The sequence below is a fragment of the Nyctereutes procyonoides genome, unplaced genomic scaffold (genome assembly GCF_905146905.1).
Source record: "Nyctereutes procyonoides isolate TBG_1078 unplaced genomic scaffold, NYPRO_anot_genome, whole genome shotgun sequence".
Lineage (NCBI taxonomy): Eukaryota > Metazoa > Chordata > Mammalia > Carnivora > Canidae > Nyctereutes > Nyctereutes procyonoides.
Window position 1 is genome coordinate 23,255,288 of NW_026575049.1, and position 22,247 is coordinate 23,277,534.

General features: G+C 58.0%; 1 protein-coding gene across 1 annotated transcript; it reads left to right on the forward strand.

Annotated features, from left to right (window-relative positions):
• Window positions 1–4,457: 4,457 nt before the first annotated feature.
• On the forward strand, window positions 4,458–21,648 carry TTLL12 (tubulin tyrosine ligase like 12). The gene is given in 15 exon segments (XM_055327948.1): window positions 4,458–4,674; window positions 7,910–8,097; window positions 9,838–10,036; window positions 10,820–10,979; window positions 11,066–11,199; window positions 13,493–13,550; window positions 13,553–13,568; window positions 14,852–14,968; window positions 15,046–15,240; window positions 15,564–15,675; window positions 17,216–17,367; window positions 17,761–17,842; window positions 19,544–19,612; window positions 20,063–20,201; window positions 20,650–21,648. Coding segments are annotated over 15 exon segments (1,929 nt in total). The 5' UTR covers window positions 4,458–4,518; the 3' UTR covers window positions 20,802–21,648.
• The last annotated feature ends 599 nt before the right edge of the window (window positions 21,649–22,247 follow it).

The following is a 22,247-nucleotide window of genomic DNA, read 5'->3' on the forward strand; positions in this document are numbered from 1 at the left end:
CCTAACTCTGGGAAATGAACTAGGGGTGGTGGAAGGGGAGGAGGGCAGGGGGTGGGGGCGAATGGGTGACGGGCACTGAGGGGGGCACTTGACGGGATGAGCACTGGGTGTTATTCTGTATGTTGGTAAATTGAACACCAATAAAAAATTAATTTATTAAAAAAAAAAAGTAAACAGAAAAAAAAAAAAAGGCATTGGATCCCCAGGTGGCTCAGTGGTTTAGTGCCAGCCTTCGGCCCAGGGTGTGATCCTGCACTTTTCTGAGTGCTGTGAGCCATTTTAGTAAATCCTTAAGCCCAAAAAGGAGGTCATGGACACCTCCTGAATTTATAGCAGGTTGATCAGAAGCACAGCTGACAACCTGGGCATGTCTGGTGTCTCAAGGGGGTGCAGTCCTGGGGACTGAGCCCTTAACCTGTGGGGTCTGTGCTGACTCCAGGTAGACAGTATCAGAATCAAATTGAATCAGAGAGAGGTGGAGAATGGGTTGGTGTCAAAGACGTGAGCAAAAACTTGAGACCTAAACCAAAGCAAAACACCACAAGGTGGAGTGAAATAAAAGCTTTATATCTTTAATCTCAAAAAAACAAGCAAAACTAAATAATCTGGGACACCTGGGTGGCTCAGCGGTTGAGTGTCTGCCTTAGGCTCAGGTCCTGATCCTGGGGTCCTGGGATGGAGTCCCACATGGGGCTCCCTGCAAGGAGCCTGCTTCTCCCTCTGCTAGTGTCTGCCTCTCTCTGTGTTTCTCATGAATAAATAAATAAAATCTTAAAAAACAAAAAAAGAAATTTATTTTCTGAAGGCTGGGAAGTCCAAGATCAAGGGACCAGCCCATTTGGTTCTTAGAGTTTTCTTCCTGGCTTCTACATCCTCTCTTGGCAGACACAGTACTCTGATATCTATTCCTTTTCTTGTAAGGGCATCAGCCCTATCGGATTAGGACCTAGTGCTTATGACTTCATTTAACTGTTAATCACCTCCTCACAGGCTCTTTCTCCAAATAAGGTCACACTGAGGGTTAGGACTTCAATATATGAATTTGGTGAGACACGTGCAGACCATAACATTGTGTGAGCTCATAAATACCCTTTATCCTTAAGCAAGTTCAGGTTGGATTTACTGTCCTTTGGATAGACTCCAGGCCCATACAGAGGGGACGAAGATGGAGGCGTCAAACAGGACAAAGAGGTTTTCAGCTAGTGCAACATACGGTTGCTCATAATAAAATAAGTATTATAAGTATGTCACGTGCTCCCTATGTAGGCATAAGACTATAACGCATGGTCAATATAACATAGTCGTTAGTAGTGACGATCAGGTCAGTGAAGTAGATAATTCTGAACATTCACAGTGAGGTCCTGCTGCTCCTGCCTACCTATCGCCTGATTTGTGCGCTGTTCTACAGCCTGCAAGGTGCATGAGGCCTCAGGAGAGTTACAGGGTGGGCATGCATGGGATGTGAGTGGGAAACAGCCGGAGTGGTCCTGCTCTGGACCGTGCAGAGAAGTCTAAACACTTGTGCTGCAGCGCGTTCTCCTTTGTACGGCAGAAGTTTGTTATTTGTATTTTGTTTAGTAGTATTTCTCCTAATTTTTTTTCTTTCTTAAGATTTTATTTATTGGGCAGCCCCAGTGGCCTAGCAGTTTAGCGCTGCCTTCAGCCCGGAGTATGATCCTGGAGACCCGGGATCATTGGGCTTCCTGCATGGGGCCTGCTTCTCCCTCTGCCTGTGTCTCTGCCTCTCTCTCTCTCTGCCTCTCATGAATAAATAAAATCTTAAAAAAAAAAAAAGATTTTATTTATTTTGTCATGAGAGACACAGAGAAAGAGGCAGAGAGACAGAGGGGGAAGCAGGCTCCCTGCAGGGAAAATAATTAGTAACTTTTGAAATAGGTGTGATGCTTCAGAGTCAGAATTGTGTCAACTGGTGTGGCTTGTGATTAGTAACATCTCTTCCGCCATCATGGTAGAAGCTAGAAGTCAACAAACATTTTGTGTAAGTTTCTTTTTTTTTTTTTTTTTAAAGATTTTATTTATTTATTTGTTTTTATTTTATTATTTTTTTTTATTTTTATTTACTTAGGATAGTCACAGAGAGAGAGAGGGAGGCAGAGACACAGGCAGAGGGAGAAGCAGGCTCCATGCACCGGGAGCCCGATGTGGGATTCGATCCCGGGTCTCCAGGATCGCGCCCTGGGCCAAAGGCAGGCGCCAAACCGCTGCGCCACCCAGGGATCCCGTAAGTTTCAATTTCATAATCAGCTTTGAGAAATGGAGATTCAGAACTCCAATTTATTTATTTATTAAAGATTTTATTTATTTATTCACGATAGTCACAGAGAGAGAGAGAGGCAGAGACACAGGCAGAGGGAGAAGCAGGCCCCATGCAGGGAGCCCGACGTGGGATTCAATCCCGGGTCTCCAGGATCGCGCCCTGAGCCAAAGGCAGGCCCTAAACCGCTGCGCCACCCAGGGATCCCCAGAACTCCAATTTAAATAAAATGTGGACTCCATTTTTGTGTCTTGCTCCTGAAAAGATTTACTGTACAGTAAGAAGAAATACTACCAGGACGCCTGGGTGGCTCAGTGGTTGAGCATCTGGCTTTGGCTCAGGGCCTGATCCTGCAGTCCTGGGATCAAGTTCCAGGTCGGGCTCCCTGCATGGAGCCTGCTTTTCCCTCTGCCTGTGCCCCCCCCCCTCTGTGTGTCATGAATAAATAAATAAAATCTTCAAAAAAAAAAAAAATAAACACCGTTTTGCACTGAAAACATCTCAAGAATTCTTTCTCCACTATTTGCTCCTGGCCCACATCATAACAGTTAAAAAACCAACCTTATTCTGCATGCTACTCAGCTAATTGACTTAAATGCCTTCAGTTAACACCAAAGGCATTGTTTTGCAATAATACTCATATAAAGTTCAATGGGCACAGCAAAAAAGGACCAAACTTCTTACTAAATTAAGAATCCCACAGAGCAGAAATGTACTTGGAATTGGATGTGGTTAATAATTTTACCCACGTTGCGTCAGTGGCTCAGTTGGTTGGGAGTCGGCCTTGGGCTCAGGTCATGACCCCAGCATCCTGGGATCCAGCCCCACAGGTACCTCCCCCCCCCTTTTTTTTTTCCCCCGGAGCTCCCTCCTTAGCAGGAGCCTGCTTCTCCCTCTTCTTCTGCCCCTGTCTGTGCTCTTTCTCCCTCTCTCAAACAAATAAAATCTTTAAATAATAATAACAACAATAATTTCATCCAAACAAGCTGTAAATGGTATCAACTGAAATGGAAATCCTAGTTGTCAAAATTCATTATTATTTTTTTTTTCCTGTAACAAAGCTGATGGCAGATACAAAGTACTTGAGCACGGCAGGAACGTTTTTCCTGTGCCCCTCACCAACTGCACCTTGGAAGTGTGAGCCTTTGCACACCAACACTGGGTCCCTGTGGCATTGAACAAATCCTCCGAACTGGTGCATTTTATCCAAACTCAGCTGAAAAGTTTGGGATCCCCGGGTGGCTCACTGGTTTAGCGCCGCCTTTGGCCCAGGGCGTGACCCCGGGGCCCTGGGATCGAATCCCGCTCGGGCTCCCTGCGTGGAGCCTGCTTCTGTGTCTCTGCCTCGGTCTCTATCTCTCATGAATAAGCAAATAAAATATTTAAAAAAAAAGTTTTAATGAAGGTATTCAGCAATGGAAGCACAAAAATAAATAGATAAAATAAAAAATCAGCCTTTTTGTTTCTTAGCAAGTCACAATTGCAAAATTGCAAACACAACAATGAACCGCATCCCTACGAAAGCAACGTTAGCGCTCAAAAAAAAAAAAATAGACCGTTCAAAGCCTGGTTTTGAGATTCTGCTACTTGCACTTAGAAATCTCTGCAGTGCTTCCACCTGGGAGAAAAACCACCGGGTTTGACCGAATAAATTTACATCTTTAATCCAAACGCACAGAGACTGAGAAGGGCCGCAGCTCGGCAGCATCTAAATCTGGTGAATGGCTCAGGAGGATCGGGCGCAGCCCTCGCACCGCGGGGCCGCCCGGCGTCAGAGCGGAGTCCGGGCCTCGAACCGCCAGCTCTCCGAGCCTCGGCTTCCTTTTCCGGGCGGCGCGCGAGGAGCGGCTTCCGCTTCCGACCTGGCTCACGCGGCCCAGCCTCGCTCCCGGCATCCCCCGGGGCAGCCGCGGGCGAGCCCGGAAGCACCGCCCCCAGCCGGCGCGCGTGCGCACACGCCAGCAGCGCCGAGCCCCGGACGCGCCCCGCGCCCCCGCCCGCGCCCCCGCCCGCGCCCCCGCGCAGGACCGCGCGTTCACGCACTCGCGCACGCGCCGCTTGGCCGCCCGCGCTCGGAGCTCCGGGGCGGGCTCCCGGAGCTCGGCCTCCCGCCGCCCCGCGCGTGCCGACGCCGGGCGGTGGGCGGGCGGTGGGCGGCGGCCGCGGGGAGCGCGGCGGGAGGGCGGGGCGGCGCGGCGGGCGGCGGCGGAGCGGGACTGGGCGCTGGCGCTCGTGCGGGCGCCATGGACGCCGACGCGGAGCCCGGCGCCCCGGGCCTGACTGCGGAGAACGGCGCGCGGGCCCCGGCCGAGTTCGCGGCGCTGCACGGCCCGGCGCTGCGCGCGTCCGGGGTCCCCGAGCGCTACTGGGGCCGCCTCCTGCACAAGCTGGAGCACGAGGTGCGGCCGGGGCGGGGGCCGGGGCGGGGGCGACGCCCGAGGTTGGGAGCGGGTCTGGGGGACACGGCGGGCTCCGGGGCGCGGGAAGCCCCTGCCGGGGCGTGTCGGTGTCGGGGCGCGGCGGAGAAACGGAGGGAATTATCCTCCGATGCACAAGGAGCGCGAGGGCGGGGATGACCCGCCTCGGATGCTGCCCCCCCCCCCCCCCCGGCGGTGTAGACACCTAAGCGTGCCGCCGCGTCCCGGGCCCTCTGCTGACTCCCCCACACCTCTGAGCCCCGCAGATCCATCGTCCCCATTATGCAGTTGAAAAAACGGAGTCACAGGAAGAGGAAGCGGGTCTCCCAAAGTCTGTGGGACTCGGGGAACCTGACCCTCCTGGGGGCGGTAGATGCCCTGTGCATCTGTGTGGCTTTCACAGTTGGGGTCACAGGATTCTTTCGGGTCTCATCATTTGATGCGGGCCCCGGTCACCCTCATTTTGCAGATGAAAGAAAAGAGAGGTTGTGGGAGATGGAATCTAAAGAAAAGGGCTCCCGTGCTTCCAGATTCTCTGCCCGGTCGTGGGGACAGCTCCCTTCTGCTCACCAGCCTTCTGCGGCCTGGGCCTCCGGCGGGGCTCCCCGCGGGTGCTGGTTTGGGGTGGTTTGCCCAGGTGCTGCAGAAGCCAGAGCTCGTTCAGGGCTGGAGGTGGCGGGTGGGGTGGGCTGCTTCGCTGGAAGGAGGCTCTCTTGGGGGAGGGGGCTGCCCAGGAGCCAGGGCAGACAGGACAGGTGATGGATGAAGTGCAGCCCCGGAGCCAGGAAGAGGTGGTCGCCTGGCCCGGCTGCTCCACAGACCCCATCCTCTCAGCCAGGTTTTCTGTGTTAAATCTGGGTTCACCAGGTACCCGCCTGCTTGAAACACGCAGTAGCTTTTAAAACTCAAACGAGGTCAGGGCCCCTCCATCTGTCCCTACCTCTTGTGAATTTCCTCCCCCAGCATGACTTGCCTTCCTTTCCACCAGTGTTTCCCAAGCACTTGGCTCTGGTCCCAAGCATGTGCTGGGGACCCCACCAGTCTGTTAGGTGAAGAAGGTCCTCATTCTGGGTAAAAGGCACACGATGTGGGAACCCCCTGACCCCAGCCCAGCCAGCCTCCGGTGGGCAGTAAACCCTCGTTTAGCCAACACTTGTCCGACTGAGCTGCAGTCTGTATCTGGAAGCCTGACAGTGGGACGCGGCCTCAGTTCCCACAGCCTCGGTGGGGATTGGGTGGGGAGGCTTGAGGTGAGCTTCAGCCAGAGCCAGCCCATGTGGGGAGTCACCAGAACGTGGAGTGCCCCCTGCCCTGGCTGCTGTGGCTCTACCAGGGGGCAGCCAGTATTTTTCCATGACCCTCCCTTGCCGTTAGGGGTTCTGGGCAGAGCTGTGAGTCATCACTTTGCTAGACCCAAACTTGCATCTATTGTTCTCAGTGAAACCTGCCCTGGCTGCTATGGGCCAGGTGTGGGGGAGGGCACCTGCCAACTGCAGTCAGATGCCTCCAGCTCCCCACAAGGCCAGTGACCCCGGTGCCTTGCCTCACATCAGGATGGGGAGTTTTAAAATAACCCCAACTGTTCTTGCCGGCAGGAACTTCCCAGGTGCGACACCGCTCCCCTTCGTTACCTCCTTAGGGGCTTCTCTAGTCCCTCTGGGAAGGGATTGTGGTCACCCCCATTTCACAGCTGGGGGGAGGGCAGGCCCTCTATCCCCAGGCCTTAACACTGCCCCACTGTGCCCCCTCCCTCCCATATGATTTGGGGCTAAGAGCTGGGGACTTGGGGTTCTAAGTTGAAATCCAGGATGTGAATTTCAGTCCTCCAAGCAGCTCTGCGCTGGAGGGGAGATAGTCTCACCCCCTCACCCCCCTACCCCTGGCTCTGACTGCTTAGGGAGCCAGCTTGAGACAGCTCCCCTTGTCTCCCAAGGAACGGGGCTTGCTCCACCTTCCCCACCCCCAGCTGTGTGTTCCTGCCTGGGGTCTTTAAGCCACCAGCCCTGGCCACATGTCTAGGTCTTTCCCGCCAAAAACACCTCCGATCAGGCCCCAGCACCATTTACCTGGGCCTCACGTGGCCCACCTTTGCCCACTGTGCTGTCTGCTCCCTAGCCAAGATCATGGCCAAGATCGTGAGTGGTTCGCCCTCACCCCAGAGAACCCACCTGCCCAGCACGAAAGCTGCTTGTGCCTGGACGGGGGGCCGATTTCCATCGGTTGGGATGAAGTTTTCTTCTGTTAGGGTCATGAGAAGTGGGTTTTAGGGGAGAACTGGCTTGGTCCCTGATGCGTGCCGGGGACTTGCTGTGCACGGTTTTATTGCTTGAACAGTGAGCTCTCCTAGAAAGTGGAGGATGCCTTCCCCGGGGAGAGACAGTCCCAGAAGCGTGATGGTGGTGGCAGGTGCTTACACGGCATTTGCAAGTTAGGCTCTTCTAAGCTTTTGGCGTCTGTTAGTCATTTAATCCTTCCAACAACCCCCCGAAGTTGGTTCTGATGTTCCCACTGTATGAAAAGGGAAACAGGCGCACAGCCCAGCTCCTGTGCCCACCCCAAGGGTCCCTTACTGATTTGTGGCAGACTCATAGTGCCCGAGTGGCTGAAGGGAGCAGCCTGGCTCCAGAGCACACGGAGAAGGCGGGCCTGTCTGCATGTGGTTGGCGCTGGCCTCTGCAAGGAAACGTAAGGACCCAGGCCCTTATCTTTCTGAGCCAGCACCTCAGGAGACACCACGGGCCACAAGTTGGGTGGACCCAAACTGCTTCTTGGCCGTGGTGGCTCTGGGAGGCTCTTGGCCACCTGCTTTCCTTCTGGGTCGCCTCAGCTGGCCTGGTGCAGTTTTGGTTATTCTGGTGAAAATGGCTCTTACATTCACTTCTGATGACCAGGGCTACCCACCGCCTTCTGAGACGCATTTCCCTGAACAGCAGGGGCCAGGCTAGGTCTGATTCCACCCCACACCTGCAGCCCCAGTTGTAAGCACAGGTCCCCTGAGCTGAGGGACTTGGGACAGCAGCTGGTGACAGTGGTTAGGCCGCAGTTCTGACCCATCTCTAGGCGCCTCAGTTTTCCTACCTGTAAGATGGGTAGTTGGGTAATAAATAGGTCCTGCTTCTCCCCAGGGGGTTACTTGATCCTTGAGGCCAAGCTGTGATGCTCCCTGGGCAGTGGGTCAGGGCTGGGGAGCCTGCCAACACCCCTGCTCTGGCCCTAGGTTTTTGATGCTGGGGAGATGTTCGGGATAATGCAAGTGGAGGAAGTGGAGGAGGAGAGTGAGGGTGAGGAGGCCCGGGAGGCGCGGAAGAAGAAGCCCAACCCCGGCGGTGGTGGTGGTGGCGGCGAACTCTGCTACAAGGTCATTGTGACCAGCGAGAACGGGCTACAGGCGGCTGACCCCAACAGGTAGGAGCTGAGGGCCACCTGCCGTCCTTGCTGTGGCCCTCGGGGTGGGCTCCCTTTTAGACATCCCGGGGGCTGGCACCTTTGGGAAGAAGCAGCAATTGCAGGCACTCGTGTTGCCTGTGGCTCCCGAGTCTCCAGCTGGGCCCCACAGTAGCGTCGCCCCTGACACCGATGATGGCCCGGTGTGAGTCACATTTCCTAGGGACCTGAGAGCAGCCTCCCCACATCTGACGGCCATCCCTAGGGCCCCACAGCAGAGGCTGATGCATTCCGATTTTGCCAGTGAGACAGGAAGGATTTGCCTGGAGTCACAGCTGGTTAAGAGTGTGGGAGCGGAGTGCAAGGCAGCCTTGCTCATGAGCCCGGCTTTTCTGAGCACCTACCCCTGGTCCTGCTGGCTCGGAGTCTCTGGGTGGAGCCCAGGAAACTTTAACAGGTTCTCCCAAAGCTTTAGGCCTGGGCTGTGAGCATTGTGGTCTGGTTGATTCCTCAGCTGAGGACACCGCAGCCCAGAGCAGGCCAGGGCCACACCCAGGGCCACAGGGTAGACAGGGCGAGTGAAACCTGGGCCCTGGGATTCCTGTCTCCTAGGGGCCAAGAGGTGCTGCCTTCAGCCACGGCAGCCCTGCAGGCCCGTCTGTGAAACTTTGTTGGAACCTGGCCGGCCTCCTCTTCTGCAGGGGCTCCCTGGCCTCCCTGGCCAGCCTGTGAGGGGGCGGGAGTGGCCGCACAGGTAATGACAGCAGCCAGGCACCTCCACCCACATGCTCTCTGACTCAGAAACTTCCAGGGTCACTTTCCCATTAACGCGGCCCCTCTGTTCAGTGCACCTGCTTTGTTCCCACCTGTGCTGCTCTGGGGCTCGGGAGCTCACTGCCCTCGGCACCCTTCAGCACACGCACACCTCCACCAGGCAGGTGCAGGAGGGATGCGGGTGGAGTCCTGGGTTTGGAGCCCCAGGCATTGGTTCTCAGCTCCACAGCCCTCCCTGCTCCCAAGCCTTCCTCCCTTTAGAGCTTTGTGAGTCTCCCCTGATCCCCACACTCCAACTTCATCCTCTCTCCACACCTGCTGTGTATAGCATCCCTCATGAACATTGGCCCAGGGTCACTCCCAGGTGTCCTGCCTTGAAGCTTGGTTGTGTGTGTTGCATCCCATGGTCATAGCCTCTACGCACCAGGGCAGGAATAAATCTGCATTTGTTCTGTGTATGCAAACATCCAGTACTCAAAGCACAACGGAATAAATACTGCTGATTTTGCCGCCCAGCCAAAGAACTGGAGCGTTTGCTATTCCCTTCATCTCAGGGGAACGGAGGTGAGGGCCACTTTGCCTAGCAGGGCTCTGGGTGGTGGTCTCTGGCCTGCCCTAGAGGGTGGTGGGAGGGCAGGTGTGGCCTCAGGCCTGCAGTGGAAATGCCTGCCTGGTCACCTCAAGTGGCCTTACCTCTTTGTGCCCCCGCCCCACCACTTCCCGCAAGAACACAGTACTTGGCATACAGTCAGCATTCCCGTATGTTTTGTCTCCTCTGATTCTTGCACCAGCCCCCTGATAGGAGGTAGGGACCCCATTGGTTTTTGCAGAAACTGGAGAAGGGAGAGGAAGCTTCCCAGGCCACAGCAGTGGGCCTCTCCCTCCTCATCCTCTCCTAGGGCAGAGCCCCCTGCTGGCCCCCTCAACCCTCCCTCCCTGCCATACCTGTGGGGCGGCCTCACACCCGCTTTCGGCCTGTGCCTGCAGCATCTTCCTCATCGACCACGCCTGGACGTGCCGCGTGGAGCATGCCCGCCAGCAGCTGCACCAGGTGCCCGGGCTGCTGCACCGCATGGCCAACCTGATGGGCATAGAGTTCCACGGCGAGCTGCCCAGCGCTGAGGCTGTGGACCTGGTCCTGGAGGAGATGTGGCGATTCAACCAGACCTACCAGCTGGCCCACGGGGTGAGTGGGCCTGGGGGAGGCGGAAGACAGGGATGCGGGCCTTTGCTGCTCTGGGCCATCGGGGCTGGCAGGGTCCACCCGGGAGAGCCGGAACCCGGCCCCTGGGGCCCCCTCGTTCCCTGTGGCCTCATCATGGGCCTGTTCCCCTCCCTCAGGCTGCCCAGTGCCGGGGACCCAGGTGTCTGGGGCCCTTTGAGCTCACAGGACACAACCTTCTCTCAGACCCTGGACTTGAGCCCCACGACTTGGCTGCCTATTTCCTGGTGCCTTCAGTTTCTGTCATTCCCCGAGAGCCCTCAGTGGTTCCTCAGTGGCCTCCGAAGAGTTGTGGCCCTTTAGCACGAGTCCTCATGCTCATCACCACCCCTCCCACCAACCTCCCCAGATCCACCCTCATGCCCTAGGCCCTTGCCACTTTGAGAAGACAAAAGTGGTTTCTCTTGGTCTCTGCTTAGATGTTACCTCCTCCAGGGACACACCCCCCCCCCACTACACAGACAAAGCTGGATACATCCATAGAGCTGCTAAACTTAGTGCCTTAGTCCCTGCACCTGTACCACCCAGGCAGCCACACTGTGGTCTCCTGGTCTGTGTCCTAGTCAGCCCAGGATGGTCCCCGGGACCCCCAGTTAAGGGAACTGGGGTGCATGTGGTAGACGATCCAGGAGCTGGGTGTAGACGGGTTGTCATCTGGGTGCAGTAGGTTGTGGGAAGGTGCACACAGAAGGGGCAGGAGGCTGGACGGACCAGTGGACGCGGTTGCCGTGTGTGCTCTGCCCACAGACGGCCGAGGAGAAGGTGCCGGTGTGGTACATCATGGACGAGTTCGGCTCGCGCATCCAGCACTCGGACATGCCCAGCTTTGCCACGGCGCCCTTCTTCTACATGCCCCAGCAAGTGGCCTACACGCTGCTGTGGCCGCTGCGGGACCTGGACACAGGCGGTAAGTCTGACACCCACCCACCCCGAAGGACACGCCCAGGCCCTGGTTTCCTGCTGCCCCCTCATGGGCCACGTGTCTTGATGCAGAGGAGGTGACCCGGGACTTTGCCTACGGAGAGGCAGACCCTCTGATCCGGAAGTGCATGCTGCTGCCCTGGGTCCCCGCCGACATGCTGGACTTCAGCTCCTCCACGCCCGAGCCACCCGATGAGCACTACCAGGTGTGACCATCCGCCTCCGACCTCGGGCCTTTTGGCCTGGTGGCTTCTGGAACGTTCTTCGGTCACCCAATATTATTGAACGCCACCTGGCTACTGTGGGAGGTAGCAAAGAGTTTGGGAGCATCTGAGAGACGGGGCTCAGAGCTCAGGCAGTGAGCCTCAGGGAGCTGCTTGTGGCCACCCGGCTCGGGTGCCAGCCCTGAGCCCAGACCCCAGGGGCCTGAGGCTAGGAACCGTGCCATCAGGGTTGGAGCTGGGGGGCACAGTGTGGGCTGTGAGGCTTGGTTATGAATCCCAACTCAGCACTGTTTCCCCCTCTCCTGCCACGTCCCTCACCGGGGATGTGGAGACACCATTCAAGCCGTGTACGGTGCATTCCTGGGCACACAGTGGGCCCTCAGCAGGTCATCGTTAGTGTTGCTGATATAGGCCACAAGGGTGCTTTCATCTGGGGCAGCCTCCTCTCGGGCAAATTCAGGAGCCAGGGTTCAGGAGGCCCAGGACAGGGAAGGAGGTGGAGCCCCTGGGAACGGAGCCACTGGCAGACCAGGCTGGACAGGGGCAGGTCTGGACAGGGCGCCTTCCTCCTCCCTCCCCACCCTCAGATCTCCTGCCACTACTTCCCGTTGGCAGGTCCCAGTTTGGAAGCAGGCCGCGAGTGAGCCTGTGGTTAGCACCTATGGCCGTGCTTGACTCTGATCCTTACAACATAAGCACTTAAGGTCCTATCTTTGTCTTCATTTCACTGAGGATGAGGAAACAGGCCTAGAGGCATTAAGTAACTTGCAAAAGTCAGGCAGCTGGCGGGACAGCCGGGGTCCAATACCGGGGGGCTGACAGCTGGTGGGCGGAGGCTGCAGGCCTTGTCCCCTTGTGTTGAAATTCCCGTGCCCCCCCCTCCCCCAGCACATCAGACACTAGCTGAGTGTCTCGGGGTTGTAGGAAGGAGTTAGCTCCAGGGAGAATGGAAGCACCGTGGGTGTTGGCCGTCCTGTGAGTGCTGTGGTTTGGGAGAGGCTGGACGGCAGCAGTAGTGATGATGGACCCCCTGGCACCCTTCCCGTGAATTCCATTTCCGCCAGCAGCGATTGAACTATCTGTGCAGGAAACCATGTGGTCACTCTACGTGTTTCAGAGCCTCATAGAGCACTGGCACCTAGTAGGTGCGTATTAAATGGAGTGTGACTGCAGAATGGCTTAGGGACAGGGGCTGATCTTGGGGTGCTTCTAGCTGGCAAGCAGACAGGCTGGGCCAACCCTGGCCCTCTGACCTCAGGACCGCGGAGCTGGATTTACACTCTTGAATTCAAGTTAGTTGTGTGTGTTTTTCCTCTTGGGATGTCCTCTGCTGTCCAGAAGGAGGATCTGAGGCCAAAGTTGGGGTGTCCCTAGTTGCTTTTCCTCGTGTAACCCATCTAGGCCGGATGTGCTCGGGCCCCTGGGGCCACCAGTATGAGTTAGCTATTACTGGATAAGAAATTACTCCAAAACAGAGCAGCCTTACACAGCAAACGTTTTTCATCTTTTCCACTTTCTGTGGAACAGGAGATGGGGGTGCTTTTGACTCCAAGTCCCTCTCAAAGTGTCACTAGGCTGTCAGCTGGACTGCATCTCTGAGGCCTGATGGGACTGGGGTTCTGCTTCTGTGTGGTGCTCACACACCTGGCAAGGTGGCAGTGGCTGTGTTGGCAGGAGGCCTCAGTTCTGGCCCACCTGGGCCTTTGCGAGGGGCTGCTGGGCATCACCATGAGTGCTAGCTACCTTCCCTTAGAGCCCATGATCTGAGAGAAAGCAGGAGAAAGCCAGAGGGCCTCTCCCGAAGCAGCACACCCATCCACACTCTCCTGTGCTTTGGGAGCAGCTCATTCACTCCAGCCCATATCCAAGGGGAGATGAGTTAACTCTGCCTTTCGAAGGGAGGGTCACAGAATTCTTGGGTGTTTTGTAAACCAGCACACGGCTTACACTCGGCACAGCACTTAGGGGCTCCACTGGAACCAAGCAGCGCCCTCCCAGGACAGGCTTGCCAACTTCTTGGCTGCCTGGTATTGAGGTTTAGAATGATGTTTACATTTTCCTTTTGACATAGATGGGGTTGCTCAGCACCTGAGGAGGCTTGAGCCCCAGAATTCCAGGGGTGGGTGGGGGGGTACCCAGAGGGCTCTGGCCATCGCTGCGCCTGTTGGAAGGCCGTGCCTGGGGTCTGGGTATGCCCCATGACGTGCCAGGACGAAAGAGGCGTGTGTTCCCCGTCTTGAACGTCTGTTTCTACCCTCAGTGCTTTTCCTTCTAGGCCATTTTGGAGGAAAACAAGGAGAAGCTACCACTTGCCATCAGTCCAGTGGCATATCCCGTGACCACATCTTCAAGTGCGTATACCCCTTCTCAGCCCTTGAGGTGCCTCCTCACTCCCCCAGGTTCCCTCGGCTCCTAGAAGAGTGTCTGGCCCAGGGAGGGGTGCTCGGGGAGCCTGCTGGCTGCTATGGCCCAGCAGTAACGAAAGTGCCAGTCTTAGATCACAGAGGGAGTGCTGTGAAAGTGGGATGGGCCGGGGCTCACCTGGTCCTGGGGTGAAAACGTAGCCAGGCCTGTGGGCAGGGAGTGGCCCCTCCTGAGATAGGGGCCTGGGCTGACAGTGAATGCACTGGGCGGCCAGGCTGCCAGGAGAGGCCATTCCCAGGTGTCTGCAAGTGTGGACTGGTGGGTTACGTAAGGCCGGGCAGGTGAGCGCAGGTTGGATGCCAGGTGGAAACAGACGCTCCATGATACGGGTGAGGGAGTAGGTGTGCAGTGCTGTGCCCCCTGGATGGAGAGCAGGCCCAGAGGCGGGCCCCCCTCTCCCAGGGCAGACTGGCGTCTGCCCCCATGAGAGTCCCTCCCCCTGGCCACCCAGACCCGGTTCAGCCCAGGGGCCCTTCCCGGTGCCCATGCCCACCGCCCAGGGTCCCTCCTCAGGATCAGGGGCCCACTTGGTCTGGCCCTCCTGCTCACAGTCCTGCCCTGTGCTCCGGCCACGGACTGAAGGCTTCATGCAGGCCTCGTCCCTGGAGGTCCCCTTCATCTCCTCCCCTGGACCGCTGTTCCACACTGGGCCATCCTCCTGCCTTCTGTCTCTGCCACCCCCAGCAGATGTGCTTCCAGGCTCTGTCCTCCGCTCTGTCCAGGGCCAGCGAGGGCTGGGCAAGCAGCAGTGAGCACTGGTGTGAAACGAGGCCACGTCTAGACCACTTGTCTTAGCCACACACTCCCTTCCCTGCAGGCACCTGGGCACCAGCTGCCTTCTCTGAGGCCCGGGTTCTGTATCTCTGGGGGGGGGGGGGTTGTGTCGGTCCTTCCTGTTCCCACGTAGGAGGCAGGCCTGTTTGTTAAACACTCGGGTTACCCCATTTCACCCCAATGACAAGTGTGTGTTGGGCTATGACCCCATCTTACAGGTGGGGACCCTGGGGTCAGAAGAAGCCCGGTTGCCCCCCACCCGGCATGCAGGCAGAGGGGCTGGGGTCCGCAGAGCTAGGACTGTAGAGTGGAACTTCTACTGGCTTCATCCCCCTTAATTAACATCTGCCAGGGTGGGGAGCATCTGAGGCCCGGGGCCATGGCTGGCCTTGGCGAGCGGGGTGGGGCCCCAGCTCAGCCCCACCTCTCCCTGCAGGGTCTACACAGACATCCAGCAGGTGCTCGGCCACCTCAGCCACCCACGCTTCACCTTCACCCAGAGCGAGGCAGACGCCGACATTCTCTACAACTTCTCCCACTTCAAGGATTACAGGTGAGCACCGCCTCTCGCCCTCCCTAGAGGCCGCGGGACGCCCCCCTCCGCTGCTTATACCTGCCTCGGCCCTGCAGGAGGCTCAGCCAGGAGAGGCCCAATGTGCTGCTGAACCAGTTCCCCTGTGAGAACCTGCTGACGGTGAAGGACTGCCTGGCCTCCATCGCGCGCCGGGCAGGGGGCCCCGAGGGCCCAGCCTGGCTGCCCCGCACCTTCAACCTACGCACCGAGTTACCCCAGTTTGTTAGCTACTTCCAACAGCGGGAGAGGCGGTAAGGGCTCCCCTGGGCACCCCCTCACCACGGAGCCCTGCATGGGGGGACTCCTACAACTGTCACACTCCCCCCGCCCCCCACCCCACTCAGTCGGCTCCCTAGTTTCATACCATCTATGTGCCGGCCTTGGTGCTAGGAGCCACAGAGTTCTCCGTGCCTTTGCTCAGGCTTTTCCTGGCTCCCCAGGGCCCAGCCCAACATCCTCTCTGCAACACCTCCCACTACTCCCTTGGAAAGTTTGGGTGCCCCTCTTCTAAGGCTGCCATGGTCCCAAGAAGGTGGGTGCAGGGCATAGCTTAGCCAACCTCATGTGTTCTCAGGGGCCAGGATAACCACTGGATCTGCAAGCCCTGGAACCTGGCCCGCAGCCTGGACACCCACATCACCAGGAGCCTCCACAGCATTATCCGGCACCGCGAAAGCACCCCCAAGGTGGGCCTTGCAGCTCTGGGTGCGAGGGAGTGAGGGGGGTCGGGACCTGTGGGGGGGGTCACTCAGCTCACAGGTGTCTCTGAAGCCCCCACCCTACTACTTCTGGTGTCCTGGCCTGCAGAGGAGGGCTGTGTGGCTATCCAGGCAAGTGGGGAGCTGTTCGCGGTATGTCTGACCTGAGTCCCCACTTGTTGCACCATGCATGACCACCCAGCAGGTAGGAGGTGGCCGGGCCAGGGAGCCCCTAGACATGGGTGCTGTAGTGACCCAGGGCACATCAGAGGTGGAGAGGGGGTACTGTAAGACACAGGGCACCTGGGCCAGAGGTCAAGGAGAATGTACCCATGGGATGATTGCAGAGGCAAGGCAGCAGGCGAGTTACTGGGATTATGGCTAAGAATTTGGGTTTTTGTTTTGTTTTTTTAAGATTTTTTTTTTTTTTTAATTTATTTGAGAGAAAGAGAGAAAGCATGAGTGAGGAGAGGGAGCAACATATTCCCCACTGTGCTGGCAGCCCAATGTGGGTGTCAATCCCAGGATCCTGAGATCATGACCTGAGCTAAAGGCAAACACTTAACTAACCGAGCCACCCAGGCGCCCTTAGGGCTGAAAATTTGTATGCATTTTTTTTTCTTTCTTTCTTTTTTTTTTTTTTTTTTAAGATTTTATATATTCATGAGAGACACAGAAAGAGAGGCAGAGACACAGGCAGAGGGAGAAGCAGGCTCCATGCAGGAGCCCAATGCCGGACTCGATCCCGGGACTCCAGGATCACACCGTGAACCAAAGGCAGATGCTCAGCCACTGAGCCACACAGGTGTCCCTGTATATAGTTTTCAAAAACCTAAAATCTGGTGGGATCTTTTCATTTTTTTTTTAAAGATTTATTTATTTATTTATGATAGAGAGAGAGAGAGGCAGAGACACAGGAGGAGGGAGAAGCAGGCTCCATGCCGGGAGCCGGACGCGGGACTTGATCCCGGGACTCCAGGATCGCGCCCTGGGCCAAAGGCAGGCGCTAAACCGCTAAGCCACCCAGGGATCCCCTCATTTTTTTTTTTTTAAGATTTTATTTATTCATGAGAGACATAGAGGGGGAAAAGCAGAGACACAGGCAGAGGGAGAAGCAGGCTCCATGCAGGGAGCCTGACATGGGACTCGATCCTGGATCGCCAGGATCCCACCCTGGGCTGAAGGCAGCGCCAAACCACTGAGCCACCCGGGCTGCCCTGCTGGGACCTTTTCAAAGTGAAGGTTACGGAACTTGCCGCAGCCTAGACGGGGTTTGAAAAGACAGAGGAAGGAGCAGGTGCGGGCGCAGGTATCTCTGAAACGGGCAGGAGATCCCAGGTGTCCCTGGGACTGGGCAGGAGTGTGCCTCTTTCTCCAGGATGCAGTGACAGTGTCTGGATGTCCCACAGCGTAAGCCCGTAGCCAGTGAAGATGGATCAGATGGGGCGAGGCTGGGGTGCCTCCGGGCGCTGTGTCCTGGCCCAGGTGAGGGGAGAGCCGCCTGCAGCGCTGCGTCTGTATCTTCCAGGTCGTGTCCAAATACATTGAAAGTCCCGTCTTGTTCCTTCGAGAAGACGTGGGGCCGGTCAAGTTCGATGTCCGCTATGTCGTGCTTCTGCGGTCGGTGAAGCCCCTGACTCTGTTCGTGTATGACGTGTTCTGGCTGCGGTTCTCCAACCGGTAACCAGGGGACCGGCTGGGAGGCAGGCAACAGGGCCCCCCTTTATCCTGGGATCAGAGAGCCTTGCCCTGGAGCTCCTTCTCCAGCACGCACCCAGCAGGCGGCCCCACTGACCTGGGATCTGTGACCTGGTGGCAGTTTTGGCCCTGCCGGCATCCACCATGAGTGGGGATGTGAACAGTGCTCATCACTGTCAAACGAGCATTAGCACCTGCAGACCTTGGTGATGTTGATCCTCCGACAGGTGTCTTTTCAGTTAGCCGATCGCTCACTCCGACCCAAGCTCTCTGGGGCCACCCCTCACACCAGTGTGGGGAGTGACGCCCGATGGGGTCCCTGTGGGGACACGGCCATGCTCAGGACCCTCCCATGTCTGTGCGCTTCTCCTGTAGGCCCTTCGCACTTGATGACCTGGACGACTATGAGAAACATTTCACTGTCATGAACTATGACCCAGAAGTGGTGCTGAAGCAGGTAAGGACCAGGCAGGGCCTGGGGAGCAGGTTCGTTTGGAGGCAGGTGCAGACCTGGTCCTCACACCTATCGGCTTGTCTCCTGGGCAGGCAGTGTAGACCATTAGGAGCTGCCATCTGGTACCTGTGCTAGTCTCAGAATAGCAGCCCCGCAGCTCTGAGAGGCACACGCTCTGTGTGCCTGCGGCCTCCCTAGGTCCTAGGACAAGTCAGAGCCGGGTAGGGGGCAGGCCTCAGCTAGAGGCACGGAGCCTTCCGTTCAGCGCCCACCGGAGCACAAGGACAGGTGGGGGTGGAGGCATATGGTGTATGTCCTGGCCCCCCATGACAGGCTGCCGCTGCTGGCCCATGACCCTGCCTGGATCCCAGGCACCTTGGGCAGAGGGCATCAAACCCCTGCTGGCCAGCAGCGCACGTGGACCGGTAGGCTTAGCCTGGGCCGAGGCCGAGGCCGCCTCTGGGTGAAGGAGGGAGGAAGGAGAAATAGGCTCCCTCGCGCCTCCTCCCTAAAGTCCTCCCTGGCCCTCCCAGCCCCTCTCTGGCTGTTTCAGGCCAACGGGAAGTCAGGCGCACACACCCACCCCCTCACCCTCCCTGCTCACCCCAAGGCCTGCAGGTGGCCTCTCCCCAGCCTCCCCCACGGTGGCCACTCTGCCTCTTCAGGCGTGTTCTGATTCTTTTCAGTATGAGGACATCCCAAAACTCTGCAGATGATGGTGTTGCATGTATATATATAAGTTTTTGTGTAAATGCTCTCATATGGAGCAGATCCCTCTATGGCTTTTTTTGCTGAGCCTCGTCTATGTAGATTCATCATTATTGCTAACTGTGGCTGGAGGCGTCCCTGCCCTGGGATATTCTTGTCATTCACCTGGTAATAGGCACACAGGTCATTTTTGGTTTTCACCATTAATAGATGTGCGTCATTGAACCCTCGCTGTGCCCGTCCTCAGGCGGGGGTGGGGGTGGGGGTCTGTGCCCACACGCAGCTGTTGCTTCTTGTCCTGGGCTGTGTTGGAGGCCAGTCCCGAGGACCCAGCGGGGCCTGGGATGTGGTTGGAAGATGTCCCTGAGAGAACTGAGTGCAGCACCCCAAGGGTCGTGTTTCCCCTGAAGCTCCTGTGTATGGGGACGCCTGTCCCACAGCATGTGAACATTGGGCTTCCTAGGGAGCCCATGCTGGCTCGGCCTTTCAGGAAGAAACCCGAGCTTGCTGCCAGCTGGCACAGGTGTATTTGGATGAAGTCTTGGCCCGAGGAGACCTTGCCATCCTCAGGCACTTTGCGCTGGTGCTGAGCGGTGAGCTCAGGCCCGGGCCCTGCAGTTACGGTCCAGGCTCTGCCTCCAGCACGCTGTTTTGAGACCAGCGTGGTGCTGTGTCTGCCGGGCCTTGCAGCCTGCTGACCCCTCAGCGTTAAGTACTCGAGCCACAGTAGCCCTGCACAGAAGCGCTGGGCAGGGAGCGTCGTCCCAGTTCAAGGATGATAACACTGAGGCTCTGACAAGTAAATCCACTTGTCCTGAGTCACATAGTAAGATCCAGAGCTCAGATACGGTCTCCCGTCTCCCATTTGTGCCTGGGATGGGGGTGCTGGATAGGCCATGGGCACCCTGAGGCTCCACATTAAGGCCAGGCTGGCTTTCCTGCTCCCTGGCCAGACGAGGCCTGGGCAGAGTTTGACAGGCCATGTGTCTGTCCCAGGTACACTATGATGAGTTCATCCCTGAGTTTGAGAAGCAGTACCCAGAATTCCCCTGGAAGAGCGTCCAGGTGAGTGCTGAGCCAACTGCGGAGCTGGGGCTTCCCTCCTGGGCTGGCACTGGGTGAGTGGGGGTCTTGGCTGCCTCAGGATGATCCTGCTCGTCCCCCTGAGGCTGGCTGCAGTCCTCCCACGCTGGGCCTTGGGAGGTGTTGTGGAGGGGACTCGGAGCTCTGTTAGAACAGCCAGGTGGCAATAGGCCCCACCTGTCCCAGAAGTTGCAAACCTGAGGGGACAGCAGGGCCACAGCTGGAGACCCAGGCTGGCCTCCGCGTCCTGGAGTTAGTGCCTCAGGTGCTGCTCTGGACCCCTTCATGCAGGGGGAGCTGGGGGCCTCGAGGCAGGACCCAGGCAGCTCAGCAGTAGTCTGACGCCAGGAGGGAGAGGCAGGTGTCAGACACTCTGGGGGCTGGTCCCAGCCTCAGCCGTGCGATCCCCGACCCTGCCTACTCCATCCCCAGGGTGAGATCTTCCAGGCCTTCACGGAGCTGTTCCAAGTGGCCTGTGCCAAGCCACCTCCCCTGGGCCTCTGTGACTATCCCTCATCCCGCGCTGTGTACGCTGTCGACCTCATGCTCAAGTGGGACAACCGGCCAGATGGTGAGGGGGCTCCCCCGCCCTGTAATCCAATCCACACCCCCCTCCACATGCCCAAAGCCGATCATCCAGCCCTGGCAGTGCCAGCCCCGCCCCCAGGCGACAGAGAGGCTTCTCCACTTCCTTCCCCTGCTCAGGGCTGCATAGATTATCCTTTGAGCAAATTCACCAGGGGATCTGGTCTGGGACGCACACCGTTAGGGGCAGCGACCTCCAGGGAAGGGCAGCGGCTGCGGCTGTGTCAGGACAGAGCTCAGGAGGGAAAGGACCGGCCCCATGCCCTGGCTAGGCGCCCAGGGCCCAGCCCACCCCTACTGCCTGCTTCCTGTCCACCCGACTGAGCACCCGGGACGGGGGTGGGGGTGGGGGTGACTCCTGGGCCCTGAGCTCAGCCCCTCCACCCCCTGAGCCCCTCTCGGGAGTAAGATGCCCTGTGCTCTTGTGCCATCAGGGAAGCGAGTGATGCAGCCCCAGATTCTGGAGGTAAACTTCAACCCAGACTGTGAACGGGCCTGCAGGTACCACCCAAGCTTCTTCAATGACGTCTTCAGCACCCTGTACCTGGACGAGCCCGGTCCCTGCCACGTCACCCGCCTAGTCTAGGTGCTTGTGGCTCTGCTGGGGCCGCCCGGCCGTTCCAGCCTCAGCTCCCGGAGCTGCTTCTGCAGAGCCCCCTCCCATCCTCCCTCAGGCGCAGCCTCGCCCCGGAGCTGTCATCCTGGCTCCACCTCTGGGAGCTCAGGGTCCTCAGGGTCCTCCCCTCCCAAGGTCAGCAGCAGGGCCAGTCACCGTGTCCCCGGGGCTGAGCGCCAGGCCCTGCCCCTCACCGTCTTCTGTGCTCAGTGAAGGGCTTTTCCAGAGAGTCTGGTTCCTAGGCTGCTGCACATTCTGGGGTGTTGGTGGGAGATGGGCTCTGGGGAGCACAAAAGGTTTCCCCAGCAACACCCCATACATGAACAGGGACCAGACAGGCTGCTTCTCCAGAGTGCTGCTCGTGACTCCCGCGGGGCAGGGGGTTGGGGTCCCACCCTGCGCCCCCAGAACATCTGGGAGCCCCCCCTCCCAGACCCAGCCACCTTGTTCCCAATCTCGACCAAAACCTTTACCAGCAAGCTTCCCGTGGAATTTCCAGGTTAGGAAGCCCGTGGCCTTTGGCAGCTGTCGCCTTAGCATTCGGCAAAGCAGGCCACCCTCCTGCCTCGGTGGCCCCGGCAGCCCCGGCTACCCACTGGGCACGGGAGTACCCCCACACACACCTGATGTCCCCTGGGGCCTTGGTGATGCGTGGGGGGGGCCGAGCGCCAGGCAGCGCACAGCTGAGAAAGAGACGATTCCAGGGAAAACTTGACGTTACAGGCAGAGGCCACCTTCCACAAGAGTCTAGAGTCAAATGTTGGGTTCTTGTTAATTTTTCATTTATGGAAGGAAAATATAAAAGTTATTTCTGTAACTTTGTTTCTGAAATGTGGAGTCAGATGCCAGTGCGTTTTGTGTAGCCACAGGGCACCTGAGCCCAGGTAACAGGCCAGGTTGCCTCCCGCGGGGGGAGCTGCCTGCAGACGGAAGGCCCTTCCTCAGTCCTGGAGCAGGGGCGGCAGGTGTGTCTGTTGGGTCCCTCTCCCTGGTTCACAGGTGGCCGTCCTCGTGTGGGAAGGGGCCCGGGAGCTTTGTGGGGTGTCCTGTAAGGGCACTGACCCCCTCGAGAGGGCTCCAGCCTTGTGACCTGAGCCTCCCGAAGGCCCGGCGGGGCCTGTGACCATCACATTGTGGGTAGGATTCAAGCTAGGGATTTGGGGAAACACTCTGGCCACAGGTTCCTAACCCAAAGCTGGAGTCCCCGGCACTGGTTCCATTCCAGAGCAGAAGGCAGCGGCACAGATGTGCGTGAGCGAGGCCCGCTCAGCGTCGCGAGCAATGCCCAGGAGCCTTGGCCTCAGGAAGCCCTGACTGGCCCAGCACGCACTGCACTTCGGGGGCCTCAGGGAATGCTATTCCGGTTTGCTCACCCTGAGGATGGGGGTGATGAGGGGCGCCCCCTGGTGGTGACGG